Here is an 18,890-nt window from a genome sequence, read left to right as displayed (position 1 = left end):
AAGCTTTCATTTAATAGTTGCATCCATTGATAATCATTACTTGAAACAGTTGTTTTATTGGGAGTTTTAAATGGTGACTTTTTTTATTACTGTTGTTCTTTCATTTGTTAGCTGGTATTTTCCGAAACAGTGAACTTTCCTTCATTAACTAGGGCTACTTAGGTACCTTAAAATAAGTCTCAAACAAGAAAGGCGGAATAAATGCTTGACTCTTTTCTTAATTAATTCTATTTGTCAGAGCCCTAGTTACTCCCAGTGGGGGTGATGTCCACTGAGTTGAGTTTTTGTATTAGTTCTGACTTTCTCTTTTTCCTTGATGACTACAACGAACTCAGGGGATTTAATAATCAGCCAATTGTATTCATTATTTTTAATGCCCAGATTGTTCTTTTTTGACCACCTTTTAAATGTTTTCATTCTCCAGGGTTCCATCTCTGATATGCTTTTTTCCCCCTCTATGTGCTCACGTTCCTGTCTGACATCAGTCTTTCCAGTAACTACTCAACATTTTAATTACTCCCAAATCACCTTTTCTTACCTCGGTTTACAGGCCAAACCTGTTTTTCTATTTACTCACTTGTGTGTCCTTTCCAAAACATATGACATCCATGACTTAACATTTTTAAACTAAATTTATCTCTTTTTGCTGGTCTGTTCCTCTTCTTGTATTCCCAAGTAGCAGCATTTCCATGCACCCTATTTCCCAAGCCAGAAACCTAGAAATCATTCTTTATTTTTTCCTCTCTTGCATATACACTTATTTACCAAATTTGCTCTGAAAAATATTTCACTGACCCAGCCTTCCTCTACATTGCATTGTTTACAGTTCTCACATCTCCCCATGGTAATCTCTCAGCAATGCTATAGGGCCAAGCTTCTAAATAGAACTCCTTACCACTAGTTCCTACTCCACATCATTCTGTACGTCCGTTGGAGTTAAAATATCAGGTCATTCCACTGTTTACAGACCTCTGCTGTGTCCCTGTTACCTAATACAGCAATGTTTCCCCTTGTTTCTGTTGTTTAACAGAACCCTAATTCTATAAGATGTTCATAGGTATTTTCTGAAAAGAGATACTAAATACAAGTGTTTAGATGACCATCATCTTGAATGTTAAGGGAATACTGACCAGATCCTTTAACACACTTTGCCAGGCCAGGGATCAAACCTGCATCCTGGTGCTGCAGAGATGCTGCCAATCCCATTGCACCACAGCAAGAACTCCAGGAATGAACTGTTAATTCAGCAGTTTAGGTGAATCTCAAGGGAATTATGCTATGTGGAAAAAAGTTACATACCAAAAGTTACATTGCATTCTTAAAATAACAAAATTATAGACGTGGAGGATAGGTAAGTGGTTGTCAGAGGTTAGGAATTGAGGAGGGAAGGAAATGGGTGTGATTATAGAGTGGCCACTTGAAGGATCCTGGTGGTGTTGAATTGTTCAGTATCTTTACTGTGATGGTGGATACAGGAACTTAAAAATATGATTAAGTGGAATAGAACTTCACCTCACACCTGTCAGAATGGCTATCATCAAAAAGTGTACAAATAGCACTTGTTGGAGAGGGTGTGGAGAAAAGTATACACTATACCCTTGTACACTGTTGGTGGGAATGTAAATAAGTTAGTACAGCCACTGTGGAAACACTTTGGAGGTTCTTCAAAAAACTAAAGTAGAACTACCATATGATCTAGCAGTTCCACTCCTGGGTATATATCCAGGAAAAAAAAATGCTGTTTAGAAAAGACATATGCACCCCATAGTTTATAGCAACATTATTTACAAGAACCAAGACATGGAAGCACCCCCAATGCCGGTCAACAGATGATTGGATTAGGAAGATTTGGTGTGTTTATATATACAATGGAGTACTACTCCAGCCATAAAACTGAATGAAAAATGGAGAAATGTGGATGGACCTAGAGAAGACTGTACTTAGTGAAGTAAGTGAGACAGAGAAAAACAAATACTGCATGATATAACTTTTACATGGAATCAAAAATTAATATAAATGAATGTATATGCAAAAGAGATTCAGAGAAATAGAAAACAAACACAGTTACCAAAGGGGAAATGGAAGAGGGGAGGGACAAATGTGTAAAGCAACAAGGATGTGTAAGCAAGAAGGATGTATTGGATACCAGAGAATTAGAGGAGTTACCTTGTAATTACCTAAAATGGAATATAGTTTGCAAAAATACAGAATCACTATGCTATACACTGGAAACTAAAATAATACTGTAAAGTGAATGAAATGAAAACTGGAGACATCTAAATGAGATTAGCAGGTTGTATCATTGTCAGTATAGTGGTTATGATATTGCACTATAGTTTTGTGAGATGTTACCATTGGGGAAGACTGGGTAAAAGAGCATGCAATGTAGGATCTCTGTATTCTTGCCTGCTTGCTTGCTTGCTTGCTTGCTTTCTTGCTTGCTTTTTAGGGACACACCTGCAGCATATGGAAGTTCCCAGGCTGGGTGTCCAGTCAGAGCTTCAGCTGCTGGCCTACACCACAGCCACAGCAACATGGGATCTGAGCCACATCTTTGACCTATGCCACAGCTCACAGCAAGGCCAGGGATCAAACCCTCATTGTTATGGACACTAGTCAGGTCCATTACTGCTGATCCACGGTGGGAACTCTGAATCTCTGTATTATTTCGTCCAACTGATTTTGAATCCACAGTTATCTTAATATTAAAGTTTATTTTAAAAATAAAATACAGATGACTTTTAAAAATTAAATGTTATTATGTGAATTTATTATTTAGAGCTAAACTTGGGATGCCACAGTTTTTGAGTCCTGAAGCCCAGAGTCTTTTACGAATGCTTTTCAAACGAAACCCTGCAAACAGATTAGGTAAAATTTTTAAAATTAATTTGCTGCTTTTGTGTGTTTGTTGGTGTCTGCTTTCTTGGGGGGAGATGGATATTCGTGTTTGTTGTGGGATTGTGAAATATTAGGACAAATGTTAAAAGTGAAGACTGAATGAATAGTGTATATTTGTCTTTGAAATAAAATTACCATTTAATGAAAACCGGTTAACTTTTGATAGGTGCAGGACCAGATGGAGTTGAAGAAATTAAAAGACATTCATTTTTCTCAACGATAGACTGGAACGTAAGTATAGAATGAAAATTGCTTGAAATATTGTTTTATAACTAACACATGTTTAAGTCTCTGTTTTTCCCTACAGAAACTGTATAGAAGAGAAATTCATCCACCTTTTAAACCTGCAACTGGCAGGCCTGAAGATACTTTCTATTTTGATCCTGAGTTTACTGCAAAAACTCCCAAAGGTAAGGAGAAAACATGAAAACCAAAATATAAGACAATATATATTTTTTCTTGTTCAGTCAGAAAATCTTTTCTAGTGTAATTCTTTGTTATTCTTATTTCTCCCCTTCATACAGTATTCCTGCTGCAATAACTAGATCATTAGTAAATCCTTTACAGCATGTTATAGCAGTTAAGATCCTTGTTAAATCTTTTAGCAAATTTTGTTGTGCCTTAAACTTTGATACTACTTATGCAAAAAATTATTTGATTGTACATTTATTTACCTGTAGCTATTTTCACATGTAATACTCCAGAATAAATGGGGTCTTTAAAACTCTAATATTAGATGATACTCTGGAAGTACTTGTAAAGTTCAGATCCCAAATAGAAAAACTTAAACTCTACATGAGATGTAATAACTTCAAAATGATTCATATCCTGTATCATGCTTTATCCTAAAATTGCATGAACAGTGACTGTTATCGAGAAGTGATCTTTGAAATAGTAACCTGTATTTCATTAATTAGCATGTGTATTATACATAATGGCATGTTTTGCACTCTAATATTCTCTCATTTCTGTGTATCAGATCCCAGGTTTATCACTGACAAGCAAATAGAAAATGTACTTGCATATATTTCCCATAGAGTGTATCATTCAAACCTTGCTATAAAGCTTTACAGCCAAAAGCCTAACAACCCGTATTAAGCATTGGATGTTTATTTTTATAAGGCAGTCTTAGAAATTTGGATTAATATGGAACAAAATGTTATCAAATGCACAGACAGTGATATGCATGGAATTGATGATATATGGTAATGTTTTACTTTGCTTTCTCAATATAATTGTTCCTGATAGAGATAAAAATCTTAGAATAGAGCAGTTCTATATTCGGCCCAGTTAGGTTCTCATAGCAAAAGTCTTTAGTACAGTACTGTGATACAGATGTGAAATTCATGTTAAAAAAAAAGCTTTATGTGGAGCTGATATTTAAGTAGATTTACCTATATGTTTTTTGTTTGCCTTTAGCCTTCATAGTATATTTTTAGATATTAGTATGCCTAATTATTTGTTTATATTTATGAATAACATATTTATTATATTTTTATTATTTATTTTTATAGTAAACACTAACTGTATTGTGAAAGTAGTTTTCTGTTTTTGTAAATGCCAATAGAGTCTACATAAATAATTTGAAAACAATACATGTCATGTCATAAAATCTGTTTTAAGGACTACATATAGTAGTGAGTGTCCTAGAAAATTACTTTAAAAATTATTATATATACACATCTATGTAACAATTTTACACTTGAGTTTAGTTTTCTAGATTATCTGTAGATCAGTCTTGTATCTTCCCCTAACCAGGAGCCGTAGCATTGTTAGGTTATTTAAGGTGGCATTGTCCATTATGGTAGCCGATAGCCATATATGGCCATTTAAATGTAAATTAATTAAAATTAAAATTTTTTTTTCTCATTCACACTAACCGTATTTCAAGTTCTCCGTAGCTGCATGTGGCTAGGAGCTACCATATTGGACAGCACAGATAAGGAAAATTTCCTTCACTGAAGGAGATTCTTTGGGGCAGTGCTAATTTGGAATAACATTAACCCAGTAATTCATTGACTTAGTACATTCTTCTAATGAATTAGCTGTTTTCTGGGCTCTGAGGGACTAGGGTGTTAGAGTTGTGGTGGCAGTGAGCCATCAGGACATCAAGATACTGAACCTTACTGATTTCTGGAAACAGTGGGTACCTGAGAGGTAGAATTCCAGAATAAGTGAGAAAGGTCAAAATGTCTACAGTTCGTCCCTTAATTACCTTTCAAAGCAGTTAACCTCTTAGTTATTTATTACTCTTTTCAGATTCACCTGGCATTCCACCTAGTGCTAATGCACATCAACTCTTTCGGGGGTTTAGTTTTGTTGCTATTACCTCAGATGATGAAAGCCAAGCTATGCAGACAGTTGGTGTGCATTCAATTGTTCAGGTGAGTGAATGTTTAATTTTAAATTGGAAATGCTGTAAGATATAGTTCATTGTGTGAATAATTTTGTTAGATTTGATCTCCTGACCTTAAGTGAACAGCCTAAAATGTTTTATATCGTTGACATTACTCTTAGAAATTCTTTTCATAAGCTGTTGAAAAGATAGAATGCACCAAAATCCGGGATATCTGTCTGACTTGAAAATGAAATTCTAAGAATTAAGATAAATATCACCATCTTGTCTGTCTTGTCTCTTATGCCTCAAAAATGTTTGTTTCATCCTCTACCTCATGTCTCTACCAGGAGACATCAGGTCTCCTGGTTTCCTGATGTTTTAGAATAGGGGTCAGCAGACTTTTTCTGTAAAGGACCAGATAATAAGTATTTGAGGCTTTGTAGACTGTATGGATCCCTTTTGTGACTACTCAACTCTGCCACTGTAGCCCAAAAGCAGCCATAGAGTAAGCACATAAATGAATGAACCTGGCTGTGTGCCAATAAAACTTTATTTAGAAAAACTGATAGTGAACCAGATTTGGCCCAGAGGCCATAGTTTGCCAACCTCTTCCATAAAAATATAGAAGAAATAAAAATGAACTTAAATCTTAAGTTTTTCAAGTTTTGTGTCCTTGTTATTTTAGAGCCCCATTGTCGTTAGGAAGAATTTGGTTATGGGTACTGCCTTAGGGGGCCCCCTACCTCCTCATCCTATCTGTTGATCAGAGTGGGAGAAAAAGGAGCTACAGAGGCAGTTTTTAAGTCTGTGTGTGTTTATAATAGGGAACTACACTAGTAAATTAAGTGTTATTAGAGGACCACAAGTAGAACAAACTATTAGATACACTTCTTCCCATCCTAGTATTTTGGAAAGATAAATTTAATTCATCTTTCTAATCGTAGAGGGAACTAGATCATTTTTTTTTATTACTCAATGAATTTATTACATTTATAGTTGTACAATGATCATCACAATCCAGTTTTATAGGATTTCCACCACACACCCCCAGCGCATCCCTCCACCCCTCCAAACTGTCTCCTTTGGAAACCGTAAGTTTTTCAAAGTCTGTGAGTCAGTATCTGTTCTGCAAAGAAGTTCATTGTGTCCTTTTTTCAGATTCCACATGTCAGTGATAGCATTTGATGTGGGTGTCTCATTATCTGACTGACTTCACTTAGCATGATAATTTCTAGGTCCATCCATGTTGCTAAAAATGCTGTTATTTCATTCCTTTTAATGGCTGAGTGATATTCTATCATGTATATGTACCACCTCTTCTTGATCCACTCCTCTGTCGATGGACATTTAGGTTACTTCCGTGTCGTGGCTATTGTGTATAGCCCTGCAGTGAACATTGGAGTATATGTGTCTTTTCAGGTCATGGTTTTCTCTGGATAGATGCCCAGGAGTGGTAGATAAATCTTGTGAAACATTGAATTGTTTTTAGGGTGTAATTAGTGCTTGAATTTGCCTTGTGATTAAGTTGCTTTTGCTCAGAAGTTTTTTTCATGAGTCAGCTTGCTTTCCACTTTCTAGAAAAACAGTCTAAATACTGGTTTTTGAACAAAGCTCATGTTGAATTAGTCTGTTCCTTTTACTATGGTGAGCATGTAATATATGGCAAGTTTCTAAGTTATAATTTCTGTACTTAGTGTAGAAATCACAAACATATACTCTATAGAATTTGAGTTTTAACATGTTGGCATGGAATAGATCTCCTATCAGTATAGCCAAGGGCAGCACAATTTCCCTCAGCTTGTTTATGGAACTAGTGATTTGCTGTTCATCATCCTGCTTCATGTTATTAGTCAACAGCTTCTCTAGCCAAAGTTGTATTAAAACTATGACTTCAGGGTGGGAGAAAGGAGGGCATGGCTAGTGATGGTCCAAACTGCCAATACTAGGTATCACCTTCAAATAGATTATTTTCTTTAATCCTAACCATTGCCCTCTGAGAGTACATGGGCTCAAGGTCACTTGGTCTACAAGTGGTGCATCTGAGAGAAGAATCCAGACGTTCTAATTTTGAATCCTCCTAATAAACCTTTTCTCCTATACCAGAGATTTCAACATATCCCCATTTGCAAAAATACTTCAAAGACTAGCTGTTTGGGGAGTGGAATGGAACATCATCACAGAGAAGGCTGTTGGCCCCTTATCATGTAGCTCTTTGGTCTTTGTTGTAAACATAAGCTTTTTAAAAGGGTATATTTCTTACCGTGTGTTTTATCATAGACACTTATGAAATACACAGTTGTAGAGGAATAAATACTGTAAAGATTCATTTTTATTTTTAATTCATTTATATTTATTGTTAAGGTCAGTGGTGCATACTGAGTAACCTGTTTCCCTATTATGTAATGTACCAAAGTCATTACAGAGCTCTTCATCAATTTGTAATTGTGTTTGTAGCAGTTGCACAGGAACAGTATTCAGTTTACTGATGGATATGAAGTAAAAGAAGATATTGGGGTTGGTTCCTACTCTGTTTGCAAGAGATGTATACATAAAGCCACGAACATGGAGTTTGCAGTGAAGGTAAGCATTTTAGGTTTAAAATGCAGCTCTAATAGTTCCTTTTCATACATGCTAATACCAGTTAAAAATTACACTCTTCTTTGGTAAGTGTGCCTTTTGTTAATATATAAAAAAGGTGAGAGGAGTTCCCGTTGTGGTGCGGTGGTTAACGAATCCGACTAGGAACCATGAGGTTGCGGGTTCAATCCCTGCCCTTGCTCAGTGGGTTAAGGATCCGGCGTTGCCGTGAGTTGTGTAGGTTGCAGACGCGGCTCAGATCCCGCGTTGCTGTGGCCCTGGCATAGGCTGGCGGCTGCAGCTCTGATTAGACCCCTAGCCTGGGAACCTCCATATGCTATGGGAAGCGGCCCTAGAAAAGGCAAAAAGAAAAAAAAAAAAAAAAAAAGGTGAGATAAATTTAAATGTCTAACTAGTGTAGTGACCTTCAAGGATTTTAATCTGGAACCATAGATTCCCCTGTGAGCTAAAAAGGTAAGGCAAGGCAACATGTATCCAGTTTTTTGAGGGCAGTACCATTTTACACCTGACCTGGTTTTTAGTGACACCCCTTTTGCTCTCATAAGTCCCCCATTTATGATCAAGATGTTAGGCAGTTCTTCAAAATTAATGTGCAAAATTTTATATGTTTACATTTTTCTAGCAAAAATGTTCTTACTGTTCTTCACATTTAAAAGGATCTGTTGAACCAATAAAAGAATAAGAACCACCGTCATAAAATTTATTATCATTAGCTGTTTTAATTTTGTGAGGTGTCCTAATACAGTAGGGATTTTCTAAGCCAAAAACTAAGGCACATGACTGGCTCTGTGATAATGTTTTAGAGTCCAAACCTTTAGTTGTAAGTGAACAAATACTATAGGCAAGCCTCTGCCTTTTCACTTTGTGGGTTGGAAGCCTTTGCTCTCCCATCACAAACAATTCAAGTAATGTCTGAAGCTTTCAATTTACCTTGAACTTTAGAACTAGTCTGTAAGTAATGGATAGCTCATATTTAGTTAGTGGGGAAGAGTGGCATTAATTACGATTACTTCTATCCTTCCACCCATCTGTCCATCTATCCATATCTTGTATGATTTCACTGTGTAAAAATAATAATAAATGTTTATTTATACACAGCAAATATCTGGGAAGTCACACAAAAATTGTTATTGCTATTTTAAACTTGGGTGTAATTGCGTTAAAAAGTCATCAGTGTCTGTAAGGCTTTCTGTGAGATGTAAGTTGAATTATAGAAATACATTTTAATTTACTCTTCTACTCACTGCAATCTAGAGTACATAGAAATTTTCAAATTGTACACATGAAAGGAGAGAATGAATAATGTACTTGGTAGGCAATTTAAGAATGTATCTTGCCTCCATAAACATATCAGAAAAAAAGCAGAACTGCCCTGAGGCCCACTTTGAATTATAGAAACCAAGAGCTGTATAACAAAACCTTGAAAATGTCTTCCATCTATTTAGTAGATTGTGATTTAAATTAGATTCCTAAAACCAATCTCAGGACAACTTGATTCTACTGAAATTACTGCATATCTAAAATTTACAAGCACAGTTACAAATATAGTGTAAGCTCAGCTCAGATTAGCAGATCAGAGAGACTGTTGCCAAAAATAAAACCTCCTAATATATTCTGGTTTTCAGAAGACGAGCACCAAATTATCTCTCTTGAGTTAGCATGTCTACTCCATATACTTTCCACTTAATCATCCATTTGCCTGATTCCACACTATCATTTGCAGTTGATCACAGTGGACACCTGTATGTTTGTCTTCCCTGTTGTCCAAATAAAGAACTGTTTCACAACTAAATCTGTTTCAGATAGCAGGTTTGGCTAAATTTTTTTTTTTCTTTTTAGGGCCACACCCAAGGCATTTGGAAGTTCCCAGGTTAGGGGTCCAATCAGAGCTATAGCCTACAACACAGCCACAGCAATGCGGGATCCGAGCCACATCTGCAACCTACACCAAGCTCATGGCAACGCCAGATCCTTAAACTACTGAGCAGATCCTTAACCCACTGAACGAGGCCAGGGAGTGAACCCACAACCTCATGGTTCCTAGTTGGATTCGTTTCCGCTGTGCCATGATGGGAAGTCCCCAGGTTTGGCTAATATTGAGAGTTGCAAGCTCTCCTAGGATATTGGGGCACTTGGGTATATATTGCATATGTTAATTACTAAGCTGTTTTAAAATTGAAAGTATGAAGATCATAAAATTTGTTTCAGACTACCTTTTGGATGAAATGAAAACTCGTTGCCTTTTTAAAAATATAATATTACTTTAACAGATCAAAATATCAAGTATTTTTAAGAAGCAGCTGTCATAAAATGGTTGGAAAGCTACATTAGTACTTTAATGGCTTTATTATAATAATTAAACTTATTCTAGCCAAGTAGAATTCTAGGTTTGGTGTTTTGCTTAGATTTCTGTCTAGCTTCAAAAAGAAAGCTTATTCTGCTTAACTACTAATTTTTATAAGTAGCTTACAACTAATGGGCTATTCCATTGAAACATTTTATTAAAGGAAATAATTCAATAAACATGATAGTGGTGGTATTATAGATACATCTTGCTCCTGATTATCTGTATCAATAGTGGTTAGAAGTTAACTAAGTTCCCAGTGGTCTAAAACATTTAAGTATGGAAGAAGGGTGTTAACTGTGCTACTGGTACCTTTTCTTGAGGCTTTTGAACTTTTACTAAATCCTAAACTTATTACAAACTTAAACTAGACAGACCTGGTATGAATGTGACTCATGGCATAGAGTTTACTATAGCCTTGCCGTCTATATCAAGACTGGCTTTCAAATTTTGATTAGACAGTTTGGCTGGGTACTTGAATAAGAATGGTTGATAAATGGCTTATATACACAGTATTTATACAAGATAACACCTTAGGTCTATAGCTGTAAATACTTCAAGTTTATATTGTATAGTTCATGAAATTTTATGATAAATATTTTGCCTTTTAGATTATTGATAAAAGCAAGAGAGACCCTACAGAAGAAATTGAAATCCTTCTTCGTTATGGACAACATCCAAACATTATTACTCTAAAGGATGTAAGTAGATTGTTTAACATAAATCATTTGAATCAGTTGTCCAACTCACATTTGGAATGTATTCAAATATCATGTAGTAGACAAAGAACTTACATAGTGAGTAAAAATAGTTTAGAGGACAACATGCATAGCATAATTCTGTTATAGACGAAAAGATGGTCATATAGTTGATTTTTCTGCTTTTACTTTAAGAAGAAAAGTATTACATTGCTTTTAATATCAATATTTACTGGAACACTTGGGTATTAATTATATTCGGGATTGACTAGTCTCATGCTCCATAGGCTCCCCAAACTATCTTCCACGGTACTGCCAGAGAGAACTTTCACTTGTATCTAACCATGTTACTTTACTTCCCTGCCTACATTTCATACTCCCCATCACCTCTGGTCCCTGCATCCCTCCATCTGTAGTAGTTTTCATACTTCCTCACACACCCTATGCTCTAGCCATGCTTGAGTTTTTGCACAAATTTTTTTGACATGCCTGATTTTCTCCTGCTGGTCTGTCTTTGGATTTATAATTCCCTCCATTGAGAATACCATTCCCATTTTTTGCCAGGCTAACTACCACATATCTAATATTTGTCTAAGGCATTACTTCCTTCGGGAATCTTGCCCTGCCCATCACAACCACCCCACCCACCCCTGCTGACAGGTGAAGTTTCCTTTCCCTACTACCTATGGCTTTCATCATAACTGAACTGTTGGCAAAGGGTGCAAACTTCCCAGGCAGCATTAAGTCCTCTCTTGCTGATGGTGCTTATATAGGCTCAAAGGCCATGTCTGGGTGTTCTAGACCAGATAGAACACGCAACCAACAAAGCCAGAGACCCCCAAAGTATCTTTCACCTCTGAGATTTTGTGAAATTCCAACATTTATCCTCCCTTCTCCTTCCTAACCAAAATGCCCAATTTCTTCAGGATATTTATTCATCACTGCTCATTGTTAGAAGGAGAAGGTTAACTTGGCCCCATTAAAATGTGAAGCTGGGAGTTCCCATCATGGCGCAGTGGAAACAAATCCAACTAGAAACCATGAGGTTGCGTTGCGGGTTTGATCCCTGGCCTTGCTCAGTGGGTTAAGGATCTGGCGTTGCTGTGAGCTGTGATGTAGCTCACAGACGTGGCTTGGATTCCGAGTTGCTATGGTTGTGGAGTAGGCTGGCAGCTGTAGCTCCCATTTGACCCCCAGTCTGGGAACCTCCATATGCCGTGGGTGTGGCCCTAAAAAGCAAAAAAAAAAAAAAAAAAAAAAAAAAACTGTGCAGCTGTTTCACTTAACTGACTCTCTAATTAATATAGCCTCCAAGAATCCAACCAAGTGAATTAAAAAGCAAATGTAGAAAATAATTTCAGCCTTGCTTGAGTAACTCCCTAAGCTATTGCTCTTAGAACTCTTATTTCTGGAGTTCCTGTCATGGCTCAGTGGTTAACGAATCTGACTAGGAACCATGAGGTTGCAGGTTCGATCCCTGGCCTTGCTCAGTGGGTTAAGGATCCGGCGTTGCCGTGAGATGTTGCTCGGATCCTGAGTTGCTATGGCTCTGGTGTAGGCTGGCGGCTACAGCTTTGATTCATCCCTTAGCCTGGGAATCTCCATATGCCTCAGGTGTGGCCCAAAAAAGCAAAAATAAGTAAATAAATAAAACAAAAACTCTTATTTCTATATCTATTTCTCCCTACTAGAATAAAAATTTTGAGGGCAAGTACCTCGTTTTCTCCATATTTGGGGCTCCAGTACATAGTACCTGTTATAGAACTAAACAGAGCTGTACTGTAACTCTATGAGAAGGGAAAAATAAAAGGGCCTGAAGTTTAATAAGAGGATTATTTCGGTTTGAGATTGCCTATATAGTACAAATCCAAAGTTACAGTGAGCTTTCTTTTTCTATACTAGGAGTAAATGGGTATGCTTCTGTGTGTTTGGATGGAATTTCTCCTTGCTACTTAATCTTCCTACTTAATTCTTGCCACAACTTGTCTTTTAATTTCATCTAAATCAGAATAATTCATTGTACTGTGTATATAAATATAGAAGTTTTGCAGTTGCAAAAGTTCCAGGAAAATCACAACAGTGTGTCTTTCTACCAGTCACTGTCATCATCAGTAGGTAGAGAGATCAAGAAGAATGCTCCCTGAGAGTTCTCTTGTGATGCAGCAGGTTAAGCATCTGGCATTGTTACCACAGTGGTTTGGGTCACTGCTGTGGTTCAGGTTTGATCCCTGACCTGGGAACTTATGCATGCCCCAGGTGCAGCCAAGAAAAAGAAAAAAAGGAGAAAAAAAGAGGAACACTACTTCAGAGCAGAAGTTTAGTTCTCCTTTGGATACCATACCCATAATTTTTTTGATTGCCACTGAGTTGAGCTTCACAGAAGGAAGTTACAGGTTGTTTTTCTGACATTCAGTCTCATCAATTTCAATTTTAGTGTTTTAATGTATATAAAATTGTTTGCACATTTTATATCCTTCATTTGTTTTGGTAAGTGAAATTTTCCTTTAATATAAAGTGTTTTGGAGTTCCCATCATGACTCAGCGGAAACGAATCCGACTAGGAACCATGAGGTTGCTGGTAAAATCCCTGGCCTCGCTCAGTGGGTTAAGGATCCAGCATTGCCATAAGCTATGGTGTAGGTCGCAGACAGAGCTTGAATCCTGCACTGCTGTGGCTGTGGTGTAGGCTGGCAGCTGTAGCTCCGATTTGACCCCTAGCCTGAGAACCTCCATATGCCGAGGGTACGGCCCTAAAAAGACAAAAGAAAAAAATAAATAAATAAATAGTTTTAATTTCTTTTTACTATGCTGGACTTTGTGCTGAGCAGATTGAAAGCTTCACATAATTTTTTACATTTTGTTATTGAATTTTACAGGTATATGATGATGGAAAATATGTGTATGTAGTGACAGAACTTATGAAAGGAGGTGAATTGCTGGATAAAATTCTTAGACAGAAATTTTTTTCTGAGCGAGAGGCCAGCGCTGTCCTGTTTACTATAACCAAAACTGTTGAATATCTCCATGCACAAGGGGTAAGTCTTTTTAATATTTTATTTCTATGTGTGTGTGTATTTATATATATATATATGTATATATGTACATATATGTACACACACATGCGTACACACAAACACACAAAAATAACCTTTTTTCAGGAGTTCCCATTGTGACTCAGGATAAACTAACCCAACTGGTATCCCTGAGGACGTGGGTTCAATCCCTGGCCTCACTCAGTGGGTTAAGGATCCAGTGTTGCCATCAGCTGTGGTGTGGGTCACAGATGCAGCTCGGATCTGGCATTGCTGTAGCTGTGGCATTGGCCAGCAGTTGCAGCTCCCATTTGACCCCTGCCTGGGAACTTCCATATGCCGTGGGTGCGGCCCTAAAAAGACAATAACAACAAAAATAACCTTTTTTTCTTACCTTTCCTTTCTTAATGTTTGAGTTGAAATTACAAAGGTAGAAGTTAGTTTATGCATGTAATGAAAAATAACTATTATTAGCTGAATTATCCTATTCTTCCTCTATGTAGAGTTCTCCCATTGAACTTGAAGTTCTACTTTGAAATTTTAGCTTGTTGATAAACATTAAATTCTTATTCTTCCCAAGAAATGAGTAAGATCTCCTTATCTGGAAGACATAGCACCTTTTTGCTAGGCCACCGTATACTCTTGGGAACTAGGCCCATTTTGAGTTTAGAAGAGAACGAGAGATTAATGGGCTGTATTCACTTATAAAAGGAAATCCTTCCAACAGATGAGGCTGAATAATTGCCACCTGGTTTCTGGCTCGTGGATGTTATTTCTTCCTGCATACAGATTTTTAGTAAATGGTCAAAAAATATGTATTTTGAAAAGTTTAGGAGGGAATTGGGGACAGAGATGTGGGGAGGGAGGGAAGAAAGTAGAACAGCAGAGGAGTGAAGAGGACTAGGAAGCAAGGAAAAATAAAGGATTTCTCTCTCCCTCTCTCTCTGGTTTTGTTTTTGTTTTTGTTTTGTTTTGGTTTTGTCTGCGGCATGCAGTGGGATCTCAGTTCCCAGACTAGGGATTGAACCTGTGCTGCAGCAGTGAAAGCGCTGTATCTTAACCACTAGACCACCAGGGAACTCCCGAGATCTCTTCTTAAAGAGTTTATTTTCAATACATTATTCTTGTTTTCTTTGTCTATTCCTCTAGAAGCTAGTAAGTGGAATGTGTTCATTTAATTCTAGAGCTTCTTGACTTAACAGAGCTCAAGATTTGCCAAGTGCTATGACTTGAAAGTAGTGGAACTCAGTTTTCACTAAAGAATTTGTAACTTTGTAGTCATCTAAGTCTTCTTTGTTATTTTCTCAATGCCTCAGCAGTAGTTAGTTATTAAAATAGTCTGGAAAAGTAACATTCTGGGTGTTAGGACCTAAAACTGGGATTACTGATTAGAATATAGACTCAGAATTTGGTGATGGAAGAAACACATAAGTCTAATAAGGAGTGTCAGAGGGGCTTATGATGCAAGAAGTATTCGTGTAAATGATTAAAGGGGGACAATAATACACAACTTTAAAGGAATGGTATCTTTGTGTATGACACTGTTACTTGGATATCAGGCAGCATTTAAATAAATCTAGGTTTTTTTCCCTTTTACTCCTAAACTCCTATGCCTGTTCTGTTGAGCCTGACAGCACATGTTTGTTGTGTACATCCACTGTACATACTATTCCCTCAACTTAGAATGACTATCCCTCACTCTTCTGGCTTGTTCATTCTGTTTGTCAGATCTTGGATCAGTTATTAACTCTTCTGGAGACCCTCCTGAGTCTCCCCACCTCTCACCTATTTATTCTCTGCCTCCCCAACTACTGTGTAAGCTCCTGGCCTGTAAAGGCAAGGATCTTATGGGTCTTGTTCACCACAGTATCTGCAGCTCCTTATATAAAACCCTGGTACATGATAGACACTTGATAAACATGTGTTGAAATGAATAACCTGGAGACAGATATTATTGCTGTTTGCATGTTTCCTTCATCCACTTATTTAATTGGATAAAGAAAGGAAAGGTAAATACTATTCTTTCTTCCTCCTCTCCTTGCCCCAGTTCTGTGTTAGAGAGTTGTACTTAAGCTATCAGCATTTCGTAATGTTGGGATAATGTGAAGGTCAGTACCCATCATCTTGTTAAGTGCATTGCTTGACAGTTTGTGAATAAATAATTTACCATAATGGAACTGTATTGTTAATGTGCCTCTTTCATTTGTATTTCAATTAGGTGGTTCACAGAGACTTGAAACCTAGCAACATTCTTTATGTGGATGAATCTGGCAATCCAGAATCTATTCGAATTTGTGATTTTGGCTTTGCCAAACAGCTAAGAGCAGAAAATGGTCTTCTCATGACTCCTTGTTATACTGCAAATTTTGTTGCACCAGAGGTAATTGTGAAAGAGTTTGCTTGCAATATTTTAGTATATTTAAAAACTGATTTGCTGTGTTTAATATCGAATATAAAAACATTCTTCTATTTAATACAGAATAGTTGATAGTTGCTTAATTGAAGAGTTTTTGAGAAAATAATTAGAATACAATGTCAGCCCTTTTTCTTCCATTGGTAGTTCATCGTGTCGCCATTCCACTATTATCTACAGTTCTTTTCCTGCCCTGCCTTCTGTCTTTCTGCATAATCACACAACTGTAGCTGTCTACTATCACTAATGCTCTCATGCTTGTCAGTTCATGGAATTAAATGGAAACTAGCTTATTCTTCCCCTTTGCTTATACCCTTCTATTTTCCTGGCTTTGTCACCATCTTGTATTCTCAGGGCTAAAACATCACAGTCTCTTCTTGTCTTTAGCTGTAGAACCAGTTACCATCTCTGTTATCCCTTAAAACCAGTTCAGAGTTCTTTTCATAGAACCACCATCCTAGCTTCTGCTTCCCTCACCACACCTCCAGATGATGCCACCGCCTAGGGGCATGTTGCTCCCTTTTGTCATTCTGTGACCAGTCCTCAAAAGAGCTCAGAAGCGGAGTTCCCGTCATGGCGCAGTGGTTAACAAATCCAACTAGAAACCATGAGGTTGTGGGTTCGATCCCTGGCCTTGCTCAGTGGGTTAAGGATCCGGTGTTGCCGTGAGCTGTGGTGTATGTTGCAGATACGGCTCGGATCCAGCGTTGCTGTGGCTCTGGTGTAGGCCGGTGGCTGCAGCTCCTATTCGACCCCTAACCTGGGAACCTCCATATGCCACGGGAGTGGCCCAAGAAATGGCAAAAAGACAAAAAAAAAAAAAAAAGAGCTCCGAAGCTACTGAAGTCTTCTTCAACCACTGCTTTGATCAGGTTGCTTCCTTGGCTAAGAAACTATAGTTCCCCGTTGTAGCAACTCTAAAATCCACTACTTTGCCCTCAAAATTTCTTGCCTTTTGATTATCACTATGTAAAAAAAAAAAATGTAACAATGAACAAGATAATAAAAAATCGTAATTAATCCTAATATTGGGCCTATGTGCCAGGTATATAGATACAGATATAGATATAGATATATAAACGGATTTCATCCCCATAGATATAATTTATATATAATTCATTCTCATCACAACTATGCGAGGTGAGTACTTTTATTCGCATTTTACAGGAAACCAGGTGTATGGTGAGGGGTGGTGTCATTTGCCTGTGGTCCAATCTAGATTTGAGCCCCAGCAGTCTGGCTGGCAAGTCTGTGCTTTTACTGTGTGCTAGATATTTCACAAAAATGACAATGACTAACATAGTTGGATTTTCCCCTCTGTGCTTCCTAATATTTTTGTAATTTTGTTACTTTTTTAGATAGAAGAGTATTTTTTAAAGATTATTTGGAGTTCCCGTCATGGCTCAGTGGTTAATGAATCCCACTAGGAACCATGAGGTTGCGGGTTTGATCCCTGGCCTTGCTCAGTGGGTTAAGGATCCAGTGTTGTCATGAGCTGTGGTGTAGGTCGCAGACGAGGCTTGGATCCCAAGTTGCTATGGCTCTGGCATAGGCTGGAGGCTACAGCTCCTATTGGACCCCTAGCCTGGGAACCTCCATATGCTGTGGGTGCAGCCCTAGAAAAGGCAAAAAGACAAAAAATAAAATAAATAAATGAATAAAGATTATTTGCACCTGTTCTCCCAGTGATACTAGACCTCAGGAAGGACGGATTTTTTTTCCTTTTTTTGTCCACGTATGCACAGCCTTTGACACACATTCCTGTCCAAGCATGGTCACTTAATCTAGCCATCTCATTTTTCCTTGTGTTTATTTACTGCTTCATATAAGCAATCTGCTGCTGCTGCTTTTTTTTTTTTTTTTCCTGTCTTTTGTCTTTTTTTTTAGGGCTGTACTCACGGCATATGGAGGTTCCCAGGCTAGGGGTCAAATCGGAGCTACAGCTGCTGGCCTACGCCACAGCCACAGCAACACCAGATCTGAGCCATGTGGGCGACCTACACCACAGCTTATGGCAACACCAGATCCTTAACCCACTGAGCGAGGCCAGGGATGGAACCCGAAACCTCATGGTTCCTGGTCAGATTCATTTCTGCTGAGCCACGATGGGAACTCCCAGTCTGCTTCTTAAAGTCACCATGTAGCTTTTATGCCTTGTCACGTTGGAATATTTTTTGCTTTAGACCTTGCCTCTAAATTCACCTTCAGGAAATCTTCCATGATCAAACTGTCCTTAGACTGACCTCTTAATTCTTTGTCTCCTCATTACCATTTAGTTGTCCAAGTTAAAACTTTAAAGTCCTCCAGAAATCCTCCTTTTCTGTTATTTCTCCACATTGAATCTGTCACTAAATCCTTTCCATTCTGATTCCTAAATATGTGAGGTCCCTTTTCCCTTACCCTATACATCCAGTCTCTACTAAGTCCTTCCTGTTTTGTCTTTGTCTTTTCCCCTTCATGTCCTGCCTTAGTACCGATCCTCACAGACCTTTCACTTAGTTTGCTACAATTTGCCTCCGATGAGGTAGGCTTGTCTCTATTCTCTCTTCTTGCCAGCATTTCCTCTATA

At 37.7% G+C, this 18,890-nt stretch overlaps 1 protein-coding gene across 11 annotated transcripts in view; it reads left to right on the top strand.

Annotated features, from left to right (window-relative positions):
- Positions 1-18,890, top strand: part of RPS6KA3 (ribosomal protein S6 kinase A3) — a 124,459-nt gene that overhangs the window by 91,009 nt on the left and 14,560 nt on the right. For all 11 annotated transcript variants that reach the window (XM_085008746.1, XM_085008745.1, XM_085008742.1 and 8 more), the window contains 8 exons: positions 2,780-2,868; positions 3,065-3,129; positions 3,206-3,308; positions 5,158-5,282; positions 7,691-7,816; positions 10,790-10,879; positions 13,753-13,911; positions 16,127-16,288. In XM_085008746.1, coding sequence (XP_084864872.1) covers positions 2,780-2,868; positions 3,065-3,129; positions 3,206-3,308; positions 5,158-5,282; positions 7,691-7,816; positions 10,790-10,879; positions 13,753-13,911; positions 16,127-16,288 — 919 coding nt within the window. The remainder of the gene's footprint in view (positions 1-2,779; positions 2,869-3,064; positions 3,130-3,205; positions 3,309-5,157; positions 5,283-7,690; positions 7,817-10,789; positions 10,880-13,752; positions 13,912-16,126; positions 16,289-18,890) is intronic.

The sequence above is a fragment of the Sus scrofa genome, chromosome X (genome assembly GCF_054392235.1).
Source record: "Sus scrofa isolate SSC_HxYL_T2T_F1_AM1 chromosome X, Sscrofa_HxYL_maternal_Yorkshire_Landrace_v2.0, whole genome shotgun sequence".
In the NCBI taxonomy this organism is placed as follows: domain Eukaryota; kingdom Metazoa; phylum Chordata; class Mammalia; order Artiodactyla; family Suidae; genus Sus; species Sus scrofa.
Note: the sequence above shows the minus strand (reverse complement) of the source record. Positions and strands in the feature narration are given on the sequence as shown.